The sequence below is a fragment of the Podarcis raffonei genome, chromosome 16, assembly GCF_027172205.1.
Source record: "Podarcis raffonei isolate rPodRaf1 chromosome 16, rPodRaf1.pri, whole genome shotgun sequence".
Lineage (NCBI taxonomy): Eukaryota > Metazoa > Chordata > Lepidosauria > Squamata > Lacertidae > Podarcis > Podarcis raffonei.
The window spans coordinates 31745485-31767759 of NC_070617.1; the positions used below are offsets into that span (position 1 = coordinate 31745485).

General features: G+C 44.8%; 1 protein-coding gene across 1 annotated transcript in view; it reads left to right on the top strand.

The window, feature by feature from the left end:
- The window catches only part of ZDHHC8 (zinc finger DHHC-type palmitoyltransferase 8), a 286530-nt gene extending 266363 nt beyond the window's left edge, over nucleotides 1-20167 (top strand). Inside the window, exons 5-12 of the mRNA XM_053369473.1 lie at nucleotides 1867-2039; nucleotides 3267-3369; nucleotides 5324-5415; nucleotides 6411-6543; nucleotides 7840-7945; nucleotides 11024-11133; nucleotides 14756-15795; nucleotides 18887-20167. Coding sequence (XP_053225448.1) covers nucleotides 1867-2039; nucleotides 3267-3369; nucleotides 5324-5415; nucleotides 6411-6543; nucleotides 7840-7945; nucleotides 11024-11133; nucleotides 14756-15795; nucleotides 18887-19070 — 1941 coding nt within the window. The 3' untranslated portion in view covers nucleotides 19071-20167. The remainder of the gene's footprint in view (nucleotides 1-1866; nucleotides 2040-3266; nucleotides 3370-5323; nucleotides 5416-6410; nucleotides 6544-7839; nucleotides 7946-11023; nucleotides 11134-14755; nucleotides 15796-18886) is intronic.
- The last annotated feature ends 2108 nt before the right edge of the window (nucleotides 20168-22275 follow it).

The following is a 22275-nucleotide window of genomic DNA, read 5'->3' on the forward strand; positions in this document are numbered from 1 at the left end:
TGCTGCCGTTCAGTTGGCTCCAGTTTTTGACGTCCCCTTGAGCAGGTAGACCTCCCTCCGTCCCACCAAACTAGTCTTGGAAAGGATGGCAATGGGTAGGGCATGCGACTCAATATAGTGCCCTGCAGTAGGGGCACACAGTCGTTTGGTAATGAATGAAAGACTGAGCCAGATGAGGCCCTACATTCAACACTAATCCCATGAGTAACAGTTGGGCTTGTTTTCAACAGCTCATTTGTACCCAGTCATTTGGGGATAGGCAGTGGGCCTAAATTTTGCAGGTGCCTTCTGATGGCTACCACTTTATTTCCCCGCCCTGTGGAACGCCCTCCCATCAGATGTCAAAGAGATAAACAACGACCTGACATTCAGAAGACATCTTAAGGCAGCCCTGTTCAGGGAAGTTTTTAATGTGTGACATCTTAGTGTATTTTTGGTCTTTGTGGAAGCCACCTAGAGTGGCTGGGGAAACCCAGCCAGATGGGCAGGGTACAAATAAATTATTATTATTATTATTATTATTATTATTATTATTATTATTATTAATTTTCCCAGAATGCCCCAGAAGTTGCCACTTTGCATGGGTATTGCTGGGAGAAAGGGGTTGCTGCCACCACCTGTGCAGGCTGCCAAGTTCCTATGATGGCTGCTGTTTTGTTTTGTTTTTATCAACCATTAAGAGATAGAGGGAGAGAAGAAATAAGTTGGTTACAATATTGAATGATGACTTCCATCTCAACCACCAATGAATGCTCCAGAATGAGGCAATATCTAGAGCAGCGTCTTCCAACCTTGGGTTGCCAGGGGATTTTTTTGACTACATATTCCATCATCCCTAGACATTGACTTAAGCTGTCTGGGGCTGATGGGAGTTGTAGTCCAGTAGTGTTTGGGGGCCCCAGGTTTGAAAAAGTCTGCTTTTATATTGCTGTTCACCACCTTAGTGTTGTTGACAAACAACACTACAGCACACTTTCTACTGTTCAAATTAGAAACCAAGTTATGTACAGTTCAGGAAAATGTGAGTGTGAAAGCTTTGCTTTCAGCAGTTTAACTTAAAGTGGTGTTGGTTGGGAGGCAGAGAATCCATCTTCTACCTGGGCATGGGGTGAAGCCTTCAGGTACCTTATTTTTCGCTCTATAAGACTCACTTTTTCCCTCCTAAAAAGTAAGGGGAAATGTGTGTGCGTCTTATGGAGCAAATGCAGGCTGCGCAGCTATCCCAGAAGCCAGAACAGCAAGAGGGATTGCTGCTTTCACTGTGCAGCGATCCCTCTTGCTGTTCTGGGCTTCTGAGATTCATAATATTTTTTTCTTGTTTTCCTCCTCCAAAAACTAGGTGTGTCTTGTGGTCTGGTGCGTCTTATAGAGCGAAAAATACGGTAATTACTCTGCCACATACCAAACTATGATGCAGACATAATCAACCCACATTTTCTCTTTCCATAGAAGTCCACTTTCTCATTGGGTCTTTCTTTGACAGGAAGGGCCATAGCTCAGTGGTGGAGCATCTGCTTTGCATGCAGAAGGTCGCAGGTTCGATCCCTGGTGTCCCTACCTGAAACCCAGGAAAGTCACTGCCAGTCAGTGTTGACAGTGCTGATCTAAATGGACCAATGGTCTGACTCGCTGCAAGGGAGCTTTCTGTGTTCCTTTTTTGCTAAGCAATGGGACCTAGGACCAAGTTTAAAAATAACGAAAAGCTCAAGATTCTCAAAATAGTGCAATCCAGCCCGATTCTGTGGTTTTGTTGTTGCCAACTAAATACCGGGCAAAGCAAAGTTGGAAATTGTGGGTGGAATCTGTGATAACGTTGCTTCTTTCCATAGCTGTATGTTATGCTGTGTCTCTTCATTTCTTTGCAAGGATTTTGACCATCACTGCCCTTGGGTTAATAACTGCATAGGACGGAGGAACTACCGATATTTTTTCCTTTTCTTGCTGTCCTTAAGCGCCCACATGGTTGGAGTGTTCAGCTTTGGGCTTATCTATGTTTTACACCATGCGCAGAAGCTGGGGGCGGCGCCCACAGCCATCACGTATCCTTCCTTCGGTGTTTGGGATGTTCAAGAACTGTGCAGAAGGAACCGGGCAGATGGGGCCTCCCTTAGGACCTGCACAAACAGCTGGCCCTTCGGTCATGGTAGTTCTATGACTTCTCCCAGCCCCATGGCCGGTGATTGGGGACGATGGGAGGTCTGCAGTCCAAATAACATATGGAGGGTCCTAGGTCCCCATCCCTGGTGTAGATGTTTTACGCAGCTGTCAGCCAACATCGCATGATGCAGAGTTACAGAGTCCAAAAGGCCTCCTGGCCTCCTCTGTTTCTGCTGGAATAAGGCTGTGGCCCAATGTTAGAGCACCTACACTGCCTGCAAACGGCACCAGGTTTGATCCTCAGCATCTCCAAGGCCCAAAACTCCCATCTGAAATCCTAAAACGCTGCTGCCCGTCAGTTTAGGAAATACTGAACTGGATGGACCAGGAGTCTGACCCAATATAAAGTAGCTTCCTATGTTCGTTTCTCATATTTCCAGCTGGGCGCAAGGCGAGTTGCAAAGCAGTGTGCGTACTAGCACACTCCATCGTTCACCCTTAGCCATGGTTTGGCTTAGTGTTGTGTTTTGAAACAGACCAGTCTCTCTCCCAGCTAGTGCAGTTTTCCCTTTCTTCCTTCTACCGTATTTTTCGCTCTATAGGACCCACTTTTTCCCTTCTAAAAAGTAAGGGAAAATGTGTGTGCGTCTTATGGAGCGAATGCAGGCTGCACAGCTAAGCCCAAAGCCAGAACAGTGAGATGGAGCGCAGTGCAGCAGATCCCTATCCCAGAAGCCAGATCCCTCTTGCTGTTCTGGCTTCTGGGGTTCAGAATTTTTTTCTTCTTGTTTCCTCCCCCCCCAAACTTGGTGCGTCTTATCGTCCGGTGCGTCCTATAGAGCGAAAAATATGGTAATTCTGTTCCCTTTTGTGTCTTGTTTTCTAGATTGTGAGCCTGCAGGTTTTTATTCCTCTACAGTTTTTAGTATATTTTTAGGCCCCTTTATCAATAATAAATTATGATAATGAAGAAGAAAGCTAAGTAAAATCTCCGTAGTCAAAGGCAGTATACTGGTATTTGCCGGAGGACAAACAAATGGAGGGAAATAAGTTTCACTGGGTCTTCCCTGCCCCCAAATGGAGGACGGTTATATTCCAGGTTATTTTTTCTTCTCCTTCAGTCATTTCTTCATCCTGAAGTAGAGAATTTCCTTAATGCTAGCATACAGTATGGCTGTCATGTGTGTGGCGGGTTTGTTCTTTATTCCAGTCATTGGTCTCACAGGTTTCCATATTGTTTTAGTGGCCCGGGGACGCACTACTAATGAACAGGTAAGATGGCATCATCATTATTATTATTATTAGTAGTAGTAGTAGTAGTAGTAGTAGTAAAAATGTGTACCCTGCCCTTAGACTGCATTAGCTGGGCAACATACATGAAAATATTAAAGATCACCTCCAGATTATCATTATTTTGGGGGAGGGATTAAATAGTGTTCTGGAAATTTGGGTTTGCACAGTTAAAGTCGCACTCTGTCGTGCTCTGTTGCAACAAACCTGCATTTTCAATTGACTTTTTCCACTTATGAAGGTGACAGGGGAATGCACAAAAAAGTGTAAGGTAACGATTGATTAGCGTTCAATAAAGAGCAGACATCTTATCATCTCCAAACAAGCAAATCAGAGATGGATGCTCAATAAACAGTTTGCCTAGAGGAACTCAGTGACACAATAAACACATTCAAAGATGCAAACAGCAAATAGATAAAAGCAGGAATTTACATGGTAATGTATATTTCCATGGAAACATGTGGTCCTCCAGGTGTGCTTGAACTGCAGTTCCCATCAGCCCCTGCACATGCAGCCAATGGCCAGCGATGATGGAAGCTGTAGTTCGGCAACACCATTTCAAAACTTGACTTCCTTCTCCCTCTTTCTGCAGTTCCTTAAATTTGTTTTTAATATCTTCTGCCTATCCAAATTAACTTAATTTGTTCCTTTATTCATCTACTTTAAAAATATACTCTTATGAAACTGCAGGTTATTACAGTAATCCTGCCAAAGTTCTTATCAGTTTACAATTTGTCTATAAATAGTCAATAAACCATTTCCATTCTTTTATAAAAAGTTTGTTATTTTGATTTCTTATTCTTCTGGTAAGTTTTGCCATTTCTGCATATTCCATAAGTTTTTGTATCCATTCTTCCTGCTGGGACTTTTACTTCTTTCCATTTGGGGGCAAGTAACATTCTTGGTGCTATAGTAGCATTCATGAATACGTTTCCGTACAGTTTAGGTAGTTCTGTCCCTATAATTCCCAAAAGGAAAGCTTCTAGGTTTTTTTTACAAACGTTATTTTAAACACCCTTTTCCATTCATTATATATCATTTCCCAGCAAGCTTTAACCTTACTACAAGACCACCACATATGATAAAAATAACCTTCTTTCTCTTTACATTTCCAACACTTACTTGATTTAGATTTATACATTTTTGCCAATTTACTCGGCGTTAGATACCATTGATATATCCTTTTCATATAATTTTCTCTTAGGCCATAACATAGTCTCAGAATTTTTCACTGAACGTCTGCTGCCCACCATTGCCAGTAGGGTTTATGTAAATAAAGCAGAAAAACAGCTTTCCCCTACATGTGGCAGGAAAATGGGAAAGGGGGCAGGAAAATGACAGGCAGGGGGAAGGAAAGTAAGTACTCCCTCGCTCCCCAAGGAGCTTTGCTATTTAAATTTTATTTTAAAGGCAGCTAGGAACTGCTGTGGGCTGCTGGGAGAGGTTTATTGTAGTCTTCCCCAACTTAGTTGCCTCTAGATGTTGGTGGGATTACAGTTTCCATCATCCGTGACCACTGTCATGCTAGCTGTGGCTGATGGGAAATGGAGTCCCAACAAACATCTAAGGCAGGCATGGCCAAACTTGGCCCTCCAGCTGTTTTGGGACTACAGTTCCCATCATCCCTGACCACTGGTCCTGTTAGCTAGGGATGATGGGAGTTGTAGTCCCAAAACAGCTGGAGGCCATGCCTGATCTAAGGGGAACCAGTTTGGGGAAAGCCGGTCTTTTCTGGCGTGTAGAATTTCTGGAAGCACCAAGTTGGCCATTGCTGGAAAGAGGATGCTGTGCTAGATGGATCTCTGGTCTGAGCAAGCAGGATCCTTCTTAAGGTCTTACGATATGGGGCATAGGTGATCAATGTGTTGTTGGTTTCTAAAGGGTTGATCAATGCTTCACGTACCTGTTCAAAGTGCCCTGAATGTTTTAATTCCAGGTGACGGGTAAGTTCCGTGGGGGAGTAAATCCTTTCACTCGAGGATGCTGCGGTAATGTGGAACACGTTCTCTGCAGCCCTCTGGCACCCAGGTAAGCTAGGAGGAGGGACATATGAAACTAGCTACTGACCAAGGGTGAATCCCCACTGTGTTTAGTGTGTGCAAAAGTCAACTTTGGGCCTGGACAGCCTGTTTCAAATCTACCTCCTTGACTTATTCACATGTGGTGGGTGGAGGGTACATATCAGAGGCTCAGAAAAGGTTTCCCCTCTCTTCTCTCACGTAGGAGGTGGTGCCTCTTCTAAGATGGTGCTAACAACCTTAAGGTTTTCTTAAAATGTATTAAATAAATATAATCCTGCATGTTTCACCGGAGGTGTCATCTTAGAAGAGGCAGGAGAGAATGCCTCTCCAATATTGATGCCTTTCTCATGGCAGGCATCATAATCTAAAAACAAAAATTATATCCTATATACTTTCCCCCTCTTTAGAATTATTGCTTTTTCTCCAATTTCCACTGTATGCAGTTTTAATGGATTAATCAACTAAAACCATATACTTTCTTCCTTCAAAATTACTGTCCCCCCCCCCGCCACCACCAATTTCAATTGTAAGCAGATTTAATAGATCAATCAACAAAAAACCCATATACTTTTTTCTCCTTTGGAATGATTGCATTTTCTCCAATTCCCAGTGTACACAGATTTATTGGATTAATCAACTAAAACCATGTCCTTTCCCCCTTCAGAATGATTGTTTTTTCCTCCAATTTCCAATGTTAGCAGATTTAATAGATTAATCAACAAAAACCCATATACTTTTTTCTCTCCTTTGGAATGATTTTCTCCAATTTCAAACATTTTTATTTCACAGCATTTCGATGCTGCTTGATTGTTATAAAACCCTAAGCAGCTTAAAGTTCACAGATGTAATGAATTATCTAAAGCCCATAAACAGATCTGTTTAGGCAGAATCTGATGTGAGTTGTAGTCCAAAGCATCTGGATGTGGGCACCAGGTTGGGGGAAGCCGATGCATGTCAAGAAGACTTTGTCTTCAAAGGAGAATTGCTTACATACTTTCTCAGGTACATTGTTGAGCCAAAGAAGAAACAGCCCGTAAGTGTGAAACCACCGTTCCTGAGACCAGACTTAACTGAGCGACAGATCACAGTGAAGATAAGCGACAATGGCATCCAAGCCAATCTCAATCGGAGCAAGGTAAAGCATTCATGGCATCACAGATTTGGGGTCTCTCCAGATTGGTGGCGGCTTGGGGCAGGTATATTCTGCAACATGTCATTGATGCAATAATAGGGCACGAGTGATGGGTTGTTTTCCTTGTTCTATGATTGTACCTGTTCCGTTTGTTATTCTATAATTCTATATTGCTGTTACCTGCCCTGGGACTTCATGGTGATAAGTAAAATACAGTGGTACCTTGGCTGTTGAACTTAATCCATTCTGGGATTCCATTTGACTCCTGGAACTGTTCAGAAACCAAGGCACAGCTTCCAATTGGCTGTAGGAGCTTCCTGCACTCAATCGGAAGCCGCATCGGAAGTTCTAGTTCCAAAAAATGTTCGCAAACCGAAACACTTACTTCTGGGTTTGCGGTGTTCAGGAGCCGATTTGTTCAGGAGCCAAACTGTTTGACAACCAAGTTACCACTGTAATGCTAGACACTTGAAACTGATAGACATGATTCATTCAGGAGCATTAAGTTAAACGGAATGGAATTTAGCTGGATGCAATCCAAAATAAAATAAATAGTTTGGACCTAACCCTTTAATTGTATTTGCAATCAGAGTGGTTTAAAGACTGAGTTTTCCTTTGAATGCTTGTTTATGGATTGAGCTGGAATTCTAACAGGTACTAGAGATGCAGTCAGAGGGAAATAATAATTTCAGGCTAATTACTTGAAGTAAAAATGCTTGTGTGTGCGGCATAAATATATAATCTCATTCATTAGTTTGTTTACTAAGCATGTTGCTACCTCTCAAAGCTAGTAGGAAAACAGATGGAAATGTGATCAAAAGATTCTAGGACTGTGCACGCACTCCTGTTAATTCTACATCCAGTGAACTCCACTGCAAGTTTGAAAAGAATCTGTATCTACCCTGTATCTATCTTGCTGTTTCTTATGAAATGCTGCATGCTGGTGCCCACACATATACACACACCCTGGACACAAACCAGTTTTGCTCTGAATTGAGAAGAACAACCACCTAGCTGCTTTTTAAACCAGTAATGTGTTACACAGCTGAGTAATTCAGGGATATGAATTCTGGGGGCTCTGTGCACTTATGAACCAAATCTAGGAGAAATCCAGGCATTAACTCATAAGTGTTTTCATTTGCACCCTGACAACTTGGAGAAGTAATTTGAAACATTGCCAAACGCCTGCAAAATGGCATGGTTGGAATCGACCTCCTTGCTTGAAGAGATTGTGCAACTTCTATGCCGCACTCTTTGGTATGGTATGGAAGACCTCATTTGCTTTGTGGTTATTTTCAGTCTAAAGTTAGCCTGGAAGGGCTGGAAGATAAAACCATGGATATTCAGCCTCCTCTACCCCCCAAAGGAGATTCCAGCAAGTACAGTGAGCTGGGGAGCAGCGAAGGTAAAGTGCCCTGTTTTGTGCTTTGTACTTTTAAAACCAGGGAAAATATCTTTGGTCTCTTGAAACTTCCTTTCTGCTAGAATGTGAACATAGGTTGAGTTGGTAGCTGTGATCCAGAAAACACTGTCCAGTTGGCAGAGGGGACATAGCCAAGCACATGTCTCGTGTGCACAAGGTCCTAGGTTAAATCTCAAACCTCTCTGGTTAAAAAGATCTCATTGTGGATATTTCATCCGTCCCATTGCAAGAATCTCCTGACAATGTTTTCAGAAAGGAGGGGCAGAATCTGCTCATCGCTTCTTCCGCTCCAGCCTGACTCTGTGGGAGTGTGAGTGTTATCTGTCTAGAGATAAGATGACTGCTTAGGCAACCGTAACACTCATGCAGTCCAGTAGCCTCCATTAGTTTCTAGTTCATTTTTAGTTTGCAGTAGCTGTAAAGGATAAAGAAGTTATGCTTCAGATTCGTCATCCGTGTAGTTCATCCTCTGCTGTGCTCTGCTGACTTTGGCACTGAGTTTGGTACTCACAGCTCAAAGTTGAGAGTCCGTTGCACTTAGACCTGCTTCCCTGCGGCGGAAGGTCTCTGGAAGTGCTTTCCCAGCTCACTTGTCCCAGTCGGGGTTGAAGAGGTTGAGCCCAGTCGTTGAGCCCAGCTCAAAGCTGACACTCATAGCAGGTGGTGAGAAACACCTTTATCCACCTGAAGCCTTAGAGAGCTACTGCCATTAGGAGTAGACTGGGCTCGCTCAATCAATGGTCTGACTTGGTAAAAGAGAGCTTCAGAGTGATGTTATAATATGGGGGGGTGGAACCCACCACTTTCAGCGTTAGACCCACATCTTCTAACTAGCCTGTAGCCCTCCAGATGTTGTTAGACTCCCAGCTTTCGTTATCCCTGCTCATGGACATCAATGCTGAAGTGAGTTAGAGTCCAACATCTGGGGGTCCCAGGTTAGCCACCCCCCACTTTACAGGGAAGGGCCACCTCTCAGTCGAAGAGCACACGCTTTGTCAGCAAATGGTCCCAAGTTCAGTTGCCACTATCTACAGGGAAGGACGTGGGTGGCGCTGTGGGTTAAACCACAGAGCCTAGGACTTGCCGATCAGAAGGTCGGCGGTTCGAATCCCCACGACGGGGTGAGCTCCCATTACTCGGTCCCTGTCCTGCCAACCTAGCAGTTCGAAAGCACGTCAAAGTGCAAGTAGATAAATAGGTACCACTCCAGTGGGAAGGTAAATGCCGTTTCTGTGCGCTGCTCTGGTTCGCCAGAAGCGGCTTAGTCATGCTGGCCATGTGACCCAGAAGCTGTACGCCAGCTAAATAAAGCGAGATGAGTGCTGCAACCAGAGTCAGCTGCCACTGGACCTAATGGTCAGGGGTCCCTTTACCTTTACCTGTTACAGGGAAGGTTTGGAAAGACCTGTGTGGAGTCACTGCCAGGCAGTGTAGACAGTATGAAGCAAGATGGACCCGTTTTCTTGCTTGGTAAAAGGCAGCATCCTATGTATTTTATATAAGAGCTAGCAACCTACACTGTTCAAATCAAGATGTGATTCTGCGGGTGGTATTCAGCTAATTTTTACTCAGAGCAGACCTGCTGGCATAAATCACTGCAACAAAATAGGCTCATTAAATTCAGCAGGTCTACTCTGAGTAAAACTTAGTTGCACGCCACCCTGCATCTCCGTAGTTTATAGTTCTCCAGCTGGTGTTCTCCGATATCCCTTTGCCGTTCCTCTAGGCCACCCCCTCTTTTCTTTATAGAGTAACAAGATGCAAAGAAAGACAGGGATCTTTAATTGTAACTATTTAATTGAAACCAACACCATCCAAATCCCTGTATGACAAAACTGGACAAGCCAAAATGACTTCTTTGCTTGTACAAATAATAAAAGGTAAAGGGGGAGCCATGTTCTCCTTTGGTCTTGATTGCTGTGTCTTCCAGTGTTGATATATTCAGGGGGGGGTGTTTGTCCTGGTTTTTTCTCTTTATGAAGGTAGTTGGGTGTCTTGGGTGTCTGTCTGTAGAAAAGTAGGGTATAAATTGAATCACAGAATAGTCTGTTTTCACAGCTTTCCCTAACTTTCCTCAGGCCCCTGATTCATTTCCTAGACGCCCCCTTCTCCTCATCTTATGACCTTTTTGACTGCATTGTCCCTCTGAAGAGCCAAACAAATCAGCCAATGGCAGCCAAAGACTCTTGCCTGCTTCACCTGCTCTGTTCCATCTATGCCAAACATTTTATCACCACCTCCAAATCCTTTTGCGCATTGTAACACGAAGGGGCTGTAGCTCAGGGGCGGTTTCGTATGCTCAGTGTAAATTATCCAGGGGAACACATCTTGTTTATCCAGTGCTACTACACATGTGCTTCTTTCATATGCTTGCACATCAACATGAACAAATTATTGCTTTATCTGTGACTGTCCCAGCTTGCCTTGAGGTTCCCAGGGGAAGCTGGGTTGAAACAGTGGAACTTACTAGAAGAGCAGAATCCTATCGTCCAGGGCAGAGTCAAGATAGGTTACAAAGGATTGCAGCAGGCAAGCAAAGCACAGTCTTTCAGGACCCTGGACAGATCACTATGGCAAGGGCTGGCTGGAGCTCACCCAAGGAGAGCTGTTGTCTCAGCAGCATGCTGAGGCCTTATGAAGGCTGACTGGTCTGGACCTGCTGTTAACCCCTCTCCCTCTGAGGATAGGATTTAAAGGGGCATTACCTGAAGCTGCGGGTACTAGCTCCTATGGCATGTTGGGGGTGAGGACTCCATTAGTGGGAGGGAAGCTGTCCACGTCAGGAGCCTAGGAGCCACGTAAAGCCATGTCTTCTGGCCTTGTAGGTCCTGGAGTGAGGAGGCTGCTGATCCTCTGCTTCAAAATAGGGCCTCTGTTCTGTCTTTTAAACTTGAGTGGCACTGAATAGTAAAAGACACTATACCTTGTGGAATAATATATGGTGTCTGTTTATATATCAATACTGAAGAAAGCCAAAGGGGGGCGGGTTGAAGCCAGAGAACGTGACTTAGTGGAAAGAAAGGGAGTAAGTGAGTTTTCTTTCCTCTTCCCCACAACCAGAGAGCAGCCTTTCACCCAAACTGATGAGCCCTCCCACACCTGCAATGTATAAGTATCGTCCAGCTTTCAGCAACGATCCCAAAGTGCACTACCACGGAGCATCTGAACAGGTAAGCCTATCAATAGTTTGCAGTCCTATGGACATGTAACTGGGAATACGACCCTTTTGTATACAGTGATGCTTACTTCCAGGTCAAGAAGCACAGGATTACATTGTAGTAATATAATCAAAATGTCTTTCCAAAACCAGCAATTATGCAGGAAAAAATCTGCATGAAGAACAAATTTGATAATTTTTATCATTCATTTCACTTCTGTATTGCTTTATATTTTTAAGGAGGGGGGATCTCAAAGCAGTTTACAAACTACATTAATTCATCAAATCAAACAATCCAGTATAAAACATTACAGAATAAAGTAAAATATAAAGTATACATTCCAAGCAACATAATTAAAAGGGAACTAAAATATTATAAGATTTCCAAATAAAACATTAGAAAAGGAGGTCAAGGACAGAATGCACATTTAATGCAGTAAAGTTAACAATATATATATATATTTACATTTCAAAAGAAAACTTAATTAAAAGAAGTCAACTATAAAATGCACATTTAAAACAGTATAATTAGCAAGAGAATAAAATATTTTCTTAAGCAAAATACATATCTGCTGCTGTTGCTGCTAATCTTGCCAATGGTGGTTCATGGCAGGCGATGACTTGGCAGCCCAGGCTCAATTACCTGGGTCTGCACTGAGAGACAGCCAAGATTATCTCTGTTCTCTTCAGCAGCCTCAGATTTTGCAGCTGGAGTCAATCTGGGCTCTGCCCTCCCAGGCCAGCAAGGGAGGGAGCAAGTCTTGCAGGTCTCACAGCCAAGATGGTCTTTATTACATTTTCTAGCAAGAAGAACCAGAGGGGGGACTTCAGAAATGGACTTTTCTGTCCCTCCCAATTAGCTACAGTGCGGGCCATTTTATTTTTTACTCTCTATGAGCCGAAGTTTCTTCTCTTCGCATAAAGCAATCACTCCACCCTTTTTAACTTTAAAACTGAGGCAGAGATACCGAGCGAGAACTTTGGTTTTAAGAAACATGCAGGGCTTTTGTTTTTTGGGGATTGGAGTTCAGTGTGGTGACTCATCAGTCTCTCTAAGGGGACTTGTCTGCTGGCTGGTGGAGGGAGAGCTTTTGAAAGGGAGCCTTGCAGTGCAAGATTACAGCACTGAGTTAGCCTTGGCTGAAAAGCTTATTATCTCAACCGCTTCACCTTATTATCTTGACAAATGGCTTGCTGCTTCCCTCCACTATTGCTTTATGTGTGCTTCAGCTAGTGCTGAACTTGTAGCATGGAACTGAATAGATCAAGGCGAATCTTGGTAAAAAGCAGGATTTTGTATACTATGTGGAGCTTCCATGCTCATATGCCACAGAAGCAGGATGCTGAACGTTTGTCCAGTCCAACAAGGATCTTTTTGGGTTCTTACAACTTTCTGTATATTGCGTTCTTGGGCAAGAAAAGCAAGCAAGCACAGAATTGCACCTTTTAGAACAGAATATTCAGCATGATACAAGGGATGCGGGTGGTGCTGTGGGTTAAACCACAGAGCCTAGGACTTGCCGATCAGAAGGTCGGCGGTTCGAATCCCCGCAATGGAGTGAGCTCCCGTTGCTCGGTCCCTGCGCCTGCCAACCTAGCAGTTCGAAAGGACATCAAAGTGCAAGTAGATAAATAGGCACCGCTCTGGCAGGAAGGTAAATGCCGTTTCCGTGCGCCACTCTGGTTCGCCAGAAGCGGCTTAGTCATACTGGCCACATGACCCAGAAGCTGTACACCGGTTCCCTCGGCCAATAAAGTGAGATGAGCACCGCAACCCCAGAGTCAGTCACGACTGGACCTAACAGTCAGGGGTCCCTTTACCTTTTTATTCAGCATGATACAAGAGATGTGGGTGGCGCTGTGGGTTAAACCACAGAGCCTAGGACTTGCCGATTAGAAGGTTGGCAGTTCGAATCCCCGCAACGGGGTGAGCTCCTGTTGCTTGGTCCCTGCTCCTGCCAACCTAGCAGTTCGAAAGCACTTCAAAGTGCAAGTAGATAAATAGGTACCACTCCGGCAGGAAGGTAAACGCCGTTTCCGTGCGCTGCTCTGGTTCGCCAGAAGCGGCTTAGTCATGCTGGCCACATGACCCAGAAGCTGTACGCCGGTTCCCTCGGCCAATAAAGCGAGATGAGTGCCACAACCTCAGAGTTGGCCACGACTGGACCTAATGGTCAGGGGTCCCTTTACCTTACCTTTATTCAGCATGATGGCCATGTTCCATCTCCACTGTTGGAGGCAGTATGCCTTGTTCTTGGGCAGAGTTCTGTTTAGCTTAGGTCCTACTTCTGTGCCTGTCACAGGCATCTGATTGGCCACTTGCGAGCACAGGATGCTGGACCAGATGGGCCATTGGCCCAATCTAGTTGGCTCTTATGTTTTTATCTACCCCCACAAAACAGGAGAAATGATGCAGGTTACAAGTGGGGAGGGCTTGTTGTTTGACTCTGGTCCTGCTTCTCACAGGCATCTAGTGGGCCATCGTCAGACTAGGATGCTGGACTGAGGGGGTGGGCCAGGGGAGCTTTGGCCTGATCCAGCAGGGCTGCTCTTATGTTCTTAGAGGGGTTAGATAAATTCAGCAGCCTATGCAGTCAAACAGAGATTGGGAAACAGGTTTTGGGACTTCAAATCCCTTCGGCCCCAGTAGGCCTGAGGGCCCCACCATCTCCACCAAGGACTTAACAATGGGCATTAGGTGTATTTGATGTGCATTTTAATGAATGGAATAGAGTGAAAGGTTATGAGTCTTTGAGTCATGTGGAGTGTATATGTATGAACTTAACAGTGTTCAGCTTATTTTTTTAGTTGCTGCTCTGTTAATGTTGTCAGTATTGTTGTTATAGATCATAAATGCCATATTGATTTGTTAATCATACAGGCAGCCCCCCATTTGTTCGGGAGCCCCGCCTCCATTTTGCCCTTTTAGTGATGTTTCAGTGATGTCTTTATGACGTTTTAGGGTCACTTCCGACGCAATGCGTGTATGCACAGTCGTGTGTATATTAAACACAATTAAACAGGGCGCTACCTGTATAATATTGACTTCTGCTATAATTATGACATTGATCTTATTTCTTAGTTGCTGCTTTGCTAACAGGGTTTTACAGATTGTAATTGTTTCATTGGTATTTTTAAATTATTTTATATGATTTATGCTTAATTTGTGGTGCTCTTGTTATGTTACTGCTATTTATTGTTTGTCGGCCACTTTGGGGTTTATTTGAATGAAAAGCAGCATAGAAATTCCATCAATCCATCAATCAGTTACCATGGCCAATGGTCAAGGATGATGGGAGGCTAGCAATATCTAGAGCAGTAGTTCTCAACCTGTGGGTCCCCAGATGTTGTTGGACTACAACTCCCATCACCCCTGAGCTCTGGCCTTGCTAGCTAGGGGTGATGGGAGTTGTAGTTCAACAACATCTGGGGACCCACAAGTTGAGAATGGCTGATCTAGAGGGTCATGAACCCATCATCCCTGCTACAAAACCTTTACTCAGAAGTTGAGATTAGGAGAACTGTACATTGATGTCAAAAGAGATCTGTCATAGCTTGAGATGTGGGAACAACCATCAACATTTTACTGCTCCTGACCTGTCTCCCCTCCCTCTTCATATTTACTTTTCCATCAGATCTCCATTCAGGAAGGACACAAGCCAGGACCTGTGATGGAGGAGAATGACAGCAGCCTGGATTACCAGTCGGAGCCCAGCCTGGATATCCCCAACTACCGGAAGAGTTCCCTTCACAAGACTTACCAGTCTTCCCCGCTGCAGATAGATTCCTTTGCTGTCAACTCGAGGTCTTTGAGCCTGAAATCTGCCAGCAGGAGAGGAGGACCAGACAAAATGCCCCTGCATCCCATGAAGTCAGAAGGGGCCACCTCCACACCTTACAAAAGCATCTTTTCCCCCAACTCCCTCTCAAACAGGAATGGGAGCTTGTCGTACGACAGCTTGCTCAACCCCATGTCCCCCTCAGGGAGGAGATGCATAGCTCATTCCGCCGTGGGCTCCGTCGGGTACCACTCACCGTATTTGTCTGCCAAAATGTGCCACCTGCGGGGCAGGGAGCTTCAGCGCGTGCCCCCGCAGAGCTTCAGCCCTGTGCTGGGCAGCTCGGCCCTGCACCCACGTGACCCCTCGCCAGTGCGCTACGACAACCTATCGAAAACAATCATGGCATCCATTCAGGAGAGGAAAGAAATGGAAGAGAGGGAGAAGCTCCTCCTCTCTCACCCAGACTCGGTGTTTGCAGACTCTGGTGTGTACGACACCCCTAGCTCCTACAGCCTTCAGCAAGTCAGCATGCTGTCAGAAGACCCCCGTAGCATAGTCATGAGGTATGGCTCTAGGGACAACCTGATGACCGGCAACAGCTTTAGCGTGAGGAATCCTGTGCTGCAGGCATCCGTTTCTTCGCTCTCAAGTGCGATGACCAGAACCTCAAGGACTTCCACTCCTTCCCTCCAAGCTGACCTAGCCAATAACAATGTCCAGGCCCATCAGGCACTGCAGGGCAGGATGAGCAATGGCTCCTATAAGTCACCCAGCCACCAAGTCCCATCATCCCCCGGGGGGATTCCCAGGTCGCCCTCTTATGGAGGCCCTAAAGCTGTCTCCTTCGTTAGCACCATGGAGATAACAGAGGCACAGCCTATGGGGACTCCAAGGTACGGATAAGCTTTCATATCACTGTTGTTGTTGACAGCAGGCGTGCAAGAAAAAGGGGGAAGAAGCACTTCAAATGAACAAAGAGTGCTTTGGTGCTCACTGATGAAAGACTTGTTATTATAGCTCAGTGCCTCTCAGTAAAAAAAAAAAAAGCAAAACTCCATGAGCTTGACATCTCTCTCTCTCTCTCTCTCTCTCTCACACACACACACACACACACACACAGAGAGAGAGAGAGAGAGAGAGAGATTTTAAAAATCTAGCCAACTATAGAAGCATCTTGAAAAAGGAGTACAGAAATAACTAAATGATTAAATCTTTGTCCACCTTTTTCAAGCTGTCTCTGTAGTTGGGTAGATTTTAAAAACAGAAGTGTCCCCCCCCCCCGTTTTTTAATGAAAATAAATAAATTCTCAAGCCTCTGAAGCTTCTAAGGAAGGCACTGAGCAATAATTAAGGGCCTTTTGTAACATCCCATGGAGAAAGAGGCAGAACTCATCTGAAGTTGCAGGACCATGGATAGCTCCAAGTGAGCAACGTGCTCCAACAAGGGTTGGGGATCAGGCTGAAGCCTTGGGAAATGCTGTTCCCAGGCTCTGCCCCCTGCTGGGGAATGCCATAGCTTTCAAGGGCCAATCATGTGATCTGGAGACAGGCACTTCTCTGTTCCATAGCCTCCCTCCTGGTGCCCTCCTTGCATTGCTGGCCCAGCGGCATGCAGGGGGAGGCATCTGGCTCCAGGCTCTGATCCTACGGGCCCTGCTATTCTGAGAGGTTCTTCTGGGATCTCCTGTCTGACAGCCTCAAGCACAGTAGATTTCTGATCTCCAGCAGTCACCTCACAGCCCTGAACTCTTTAGCTGGTGCCTCTGACTCTCTGAGTCTGGATTGCTGGTGAAACCAGGGTTAAGACACCACCTGTGGCACTCCTGATGTCTGCGTAGAGGTGCTGCATATAGGATTGCAATGTTAACCATTACTTAACTCATTATTAATTAATTAATTATTCTACCTTTCTCCTAGTTCGGGACCTAAGGCAGCTCACAATATGAATTAAAAACAGATACAGTGGGTTTTTTTATTTTAAAAAAATCACCCACCCGTTATAAATATATTGTGACCTGGATCAAGGATATCTGCCGGACCTAATTCTAACCCTTTATGAGCTAACATGGTGGGATTTCTTTGCCTAAAGATATGTGGTGCAGGCAGCAGCTCGTTTTAAAATTGGAATGACAATTCCTGGGATAGTTCCTGGGGAATGTAGCAGTTTCATTTGAATGATGTGTGGGAACGTGCAATTTTTTAAAAACAACAACAATAACTGCATTTTGCCATGTTTGCATTGGAGTAGAATAACATTTAGGTTTCCCTGATAGGTGTGTGGAATCCTCCTCTCCTCACACTTTTAGGCGGTGGACCTGGCATTTCTGAAGCATTTCATTCTCAAGTAGTATGTTAGAGCCTGTCTTACTGGACGTGGAGAAGGCAAACATGGGTTGAAAGACTTACTGAGCCATGAAGATTACTAGGTGGCATTGGGTCATGGGCTGACGTACCTCTCAGGGCTATTGTGAGGAGAAAGTGGGACAACCTCATGTATGTCTTCTTGAGCTCCTTGGAGGTCAGGCAGATAACATTCAGAAATTACAGTGACAGGACTTGGTATGTTTGTGTGTTTCTCCTGAAGCTGAAGCCCAGCTACCCCACCACCTTTGACAGCTAGATGAGACCAGGGCCCTGCAGGATTTAACTTCCTTCCACAGGGCCTGTAAGACAGAGCTATTGCACCTGACTTTCAATTTGAACTTAGCCTGATCTTTTATGGCCCTTCCTTCCCTCCCCCTCCCCGTTTTATGAAGATTACCTGCTCTGGGATCTCACAGCTACTGTATTTTTTGCTCTATAAGACTCACTTTTTCTCTCCTAAAAAGTAAGGGGAAATGTATGTGCGTCTTATGGAGTGAATGCAGGCTGCACATCTATCCCAGAAGCCAGAACAGCAAGAGGGATTGCTGCTTTCACTGCGCAGCGATCCCTCTTGCTGTTCTGGCTTCTGAGATTCAGAATATTTTTTTTCTTGTTTTCCTCCTCCAAAAACTAGGTGTGTCTTGTGGTCTGGTGCGTCTTATAGAGCGAAAAATACAGTAATTCTCCCCTGGTCTCCTCGCTGGCCCAAATAGGACTAATTTAGCCAGCTAGCCCTGGTGATCATCTAATGTTTATTGGATGGACTTTCCCCCTAAATTGATTTTTGAATTCTGAATTTATTGTTGTTCACGTTTTATGCTGTATTTTATGCTGTTTTTTTGTTGCATCAATTAAGTGTTTTAAATTAGTTGTTAGCCGCCCTAAGCCCGGTTTTCTGAACCAGGAAGGGCGGGGTATAAATAATTTATTATTATTATTATTATTATTATTATTATTATTATTATTATTATTATTATATCAGTCAGTGAATCAAGTGCAGTTCATTAGACACTGCCTTTTGCCATTACTTCAGCCAAGCTGCCCAATGTTGAAAAATAATTAAAATGGCACATATCTGTTAAATTAAATGTATGCCCATACTTCTCTCTCTTCTTAAATTTTTTAAAGCGTTGAGTAAAAACTGCCTTGGGTATGTGGGTGAGTGATATTTCAGCCAATCAGTCCTGTACATAACATGTTTTTTCCCCACCATAAACACATGGAACCATTTTCTTCTGAGCTAATTCCATAACACAAAGATGGAGAACTTTTGGCCCTCCAGACGTCGTTGTACTGCACCTCCCATCATCCCCAGCCAGCATGGCCAATGTTCAGGGATGATGGGAGTTGTAGTCTGGCATCTAGCGGGCTACAGATTCCCCATCCAATGCCATAAGGGAAAAAGCTGTCTTCCTAAACAAAACTCAGTGACTACACTCCAACAATGGTTCATATTAGGTCTTTCTGTCTGCTAAGCAAGTGGCTCTTGCGAATGTGTTCCCTTGGCTGTTCTTTGCAGAACCAGAGCATAAACAACCTCTTGGAAGTTTATGTTGAGCTTTGGCTTCTGTTGCTTTCTGTCTACTAACTCCCAATCCCATTGTCTTTCTTCCAACACAGGGAAGACATCCAGTTGAAGACACCTCACAGTAAAATTAATGGACAGCCAAAAGGAATTTCCAGAGTAGAGTGTCGACTAGGTTCAACGTCTAGCTCTCAGGGGGCCCCCATGAGTCCTGCTAGACACTCAAACGTTAAGAAAGTGTCTGGAGTGGGTGGAACAACCTACGAAATTTCAGTATAAAAAGAAATTCGTAATATAAAGAGCCATCCGCAAACCCGGCCGTGAAGCTAGGTGCACTGTGAAGAGTCACACAATAATGCCAACAAGATGAAAAGTAGGAGCAGCAGCTGATGGTGACCTTTCTGTATTATTTTGTGTTGTTTTTATTAAAAAAAAATACATACACACAATCTTTTTTTTTTCCTGGCCAAAAACCAGCCTTATTCTTGAAGGAATCAGACTTTGTACAGCTCATTGGAAACTATCCTGAACAGACAATTGGGAACTAATTTAACATCTACTGACGTATGGCACCACAATTCAGAGGTTTTTTTTGTTTTTTTTTGTGTGTGGAAGAGAATGGGAAAGCTATTGTGCATTTGTCTCTGTCCACCAAACCTTGTCATGTGGACATTGTCGTGCTGTGGTCTAAAAACAATTTCATGTGGGCTTAGTGTTTTCTCTTAAACTCTCCAGGGTTGACGGAAAAGAATATGAAGGAGCAGCTGGGCCCAACAAGGGTTTTATATATTTGGGTAGTGGGTTTGGCCTACAAGTGATCAAACTGTTCAACTGTTTGGAGAAGTTGCGTATGTAGCAGACCGTTGCCCCCAATCGGCAGGGTTGGCTTGTTCCTTGCCTACAATGGTTTCTGGTTCATTTCCGGGGAGAATGCAGATTCTTTGTGCCTGTCCTCATGTTCATGAGGACAGATCTGCTTCTTCCATTGGAATGAATGGGGAAGCTCACACGTACATTGAAGGTCATGCGCACAAGTGGCCATGTATGGATCTCTGCATTGGTGAGCAAACACATGAGGAAGAATTCCCAAGTGATGTTGATGGTATCCCTCTTCAACTGAAGGAGGCCAGTGGGTTCCCAATAGTCATCTAGCAACCATCTTGGAGACTGGTCTATATGGGCAAAATAAGGGTGGTTTTTTAGTTACCCTATTGCCATTTGTGGTTGTGTAGGAGATTCTGTGTCAACAACTGCATCTGTCCATGTCCTAGAACCGTTAAACAAGTAAGGAACTTCCATTCTTCCTTGGACAATTTTAGGTAGGTTTTTTTTAAAAAAGAAAAAAGCCTGTCTTGCTCGAGAGAGAGAGAGAGAGAGAGAGAGAGAGAGAGAGAGAATCAAATATCCAAATGGTTACCTATTAATGTAAACAGCCATCTTCCTCCTCTTTTTGTGCTACTGGAGATGGGCTGTAATACAGTGTATTGTCTTGCACAGGTGCAGTGTGTATAATCTCAATGCAAGGTATTCTATGATCTGTTGAAATTTGCTGTGTGTGTGTGTGTGTGTGTGTGTGCACGCACATGATTGCGTGCGTAACTGATAGTGTGTGATTGTCAGCCGGGCACGTGCCTGTAGGAGATAAATTTTATTGCTTGCCCGATGATCAGTGAACGCTAAATATTTAGAGACAAGTCAGGTATATTCCAGTGCTGGTGCTCATGCTGGCTAGAGCTCCCATGAATGCGAATCTGGAGACAAAAGAAATCCTCAAGCGACTTGTTTACAAAGATTCAAGATGTTCATTCTCTGAATTAGAAAGTTTTTCTTGCCCTGCTGCCCCAGAGTTGTCAATCATGGACACTATTGGATTTGCACGTTTTTAGAGAAAAGCAAGTTGTAAAAGAATTGCATTTAGGGACCTGATGCTTAACGTGATTGCCTTAAACCTTTCTTTTTTATTATTCAAATGATTTCTTTTATAAGTGTCCCTAAGTGAAGGGGTAAGAATTTTAAAAAGTTTAACCTCTACATCCAGGTATACTTATGAGAGGTGACACCAGAGACCATTTGCAGGAGACCTGAATGACTACAGTGCTGAATAGGGAGGAGGTAAATCCTGTTCTATTTACCAATTAAAAATGGCCTCCATTAAGTTTGTATTTGTTCCTTGCAGGGAAACCTGGAGGTTTTCCCTTGCAGCACAACCACCAGCTATGAGGCAAGGGAGTCTCCAAATAATAACTGAAACAGTGATGTCAGGTGCCAGTCGAACTGGTAGGGTAGAAGGCAGGGAGGCCAACAGTAGGTGGCGCCAGAGCAAATGACAAGCAGAGCCAGCTTATTCTATTTTGTCCCTATCCTCCTCCCTACTGTGTTTTACAAGGGCAACAGTTAGACTAGGACAGAGGAAGGTGACAGTCAGTGCAACCGCTGGATTGGCTGCAAGTAAGGAGGGAGGCAGGTAGGGATTGGCTGAGGGCAGACTGAGGTTGGTGGGGCAGTACCCCATTCGCCCTAATGGACCAACAGCCATTGAGTGGAAAAGTTAGCCCCTGTTTCCTCAGCAGAAGACGGAAAGATGTCTTATGCCTTGTATTTGTTCATCTAGTATTATCTGCCCTGACTGTCAGCAGCCCACTAAGTCTCAAGTAAAGAGTCTTGCCCATTGCCTGATCCTTCCACCCAAATCTTTTTCAAGCTGCAGGTGCCTGGAATTGAACCTGGAACTGTCTCTACCACTAAGCTAGGATCTCACTGCAGCGCCAACAATCCTGATCTTATTCTTGCCCCCTCCCTGCGTTGCTGCATTTAATCACGCACATCAAATTAACTAAACGTGGCAATAAATACCAACACACACAACTTCAGCGGACCATGCATCCAAGTCACGTCCAGCTGACACTCAAAACAGCTCTGCTTTCAAAAACTTAAGTGTTTTGTTTTAGCATATTTAGGCCCTCTCAGTCAAGAGCCCTTCAGCCGACACTGGCACCCTGCAAATTCACACAGCTGGTGACAGCCACAGCTGGCTTCCTCTCTGCAGGGTGGTTTTGATAGAAGAGGCATGGATCCTTCTCTGGGGCATGCTTCCGGTCCTTCCGGTCAACTACTGATAACGAATGGGATCCACGTAGGCGGGGAGTGGTGAAGTTACCGTATTTTTTGCCCCATAGGGCGCACCGCCCCATAGGACGCACCTACTTTTTTGGGGGGGGGAATAAAGAAAAAAATTTATTTCCCCCCCAGGCGCGGGGCTGGCGCAGGGGAAGCCCGAGCTTCCCCCAACCCCAGCCCCGAGAACAGCCTGCTATCCGCAAGCCTAGGGAGCCCGGCAGGAAGTCACGCCGGTCTCCCCAGGCTTGCGGAGAGCTGCGTGAAGCCCAGGCGCACTCTTCAGCGCGCCCCAGGCTTCAGAATGCAGGCAGCTCTGCGCAACCCTCGGGAGACTGGCGCGACCCCTCTCACTCTCCAGGCTTCAGCG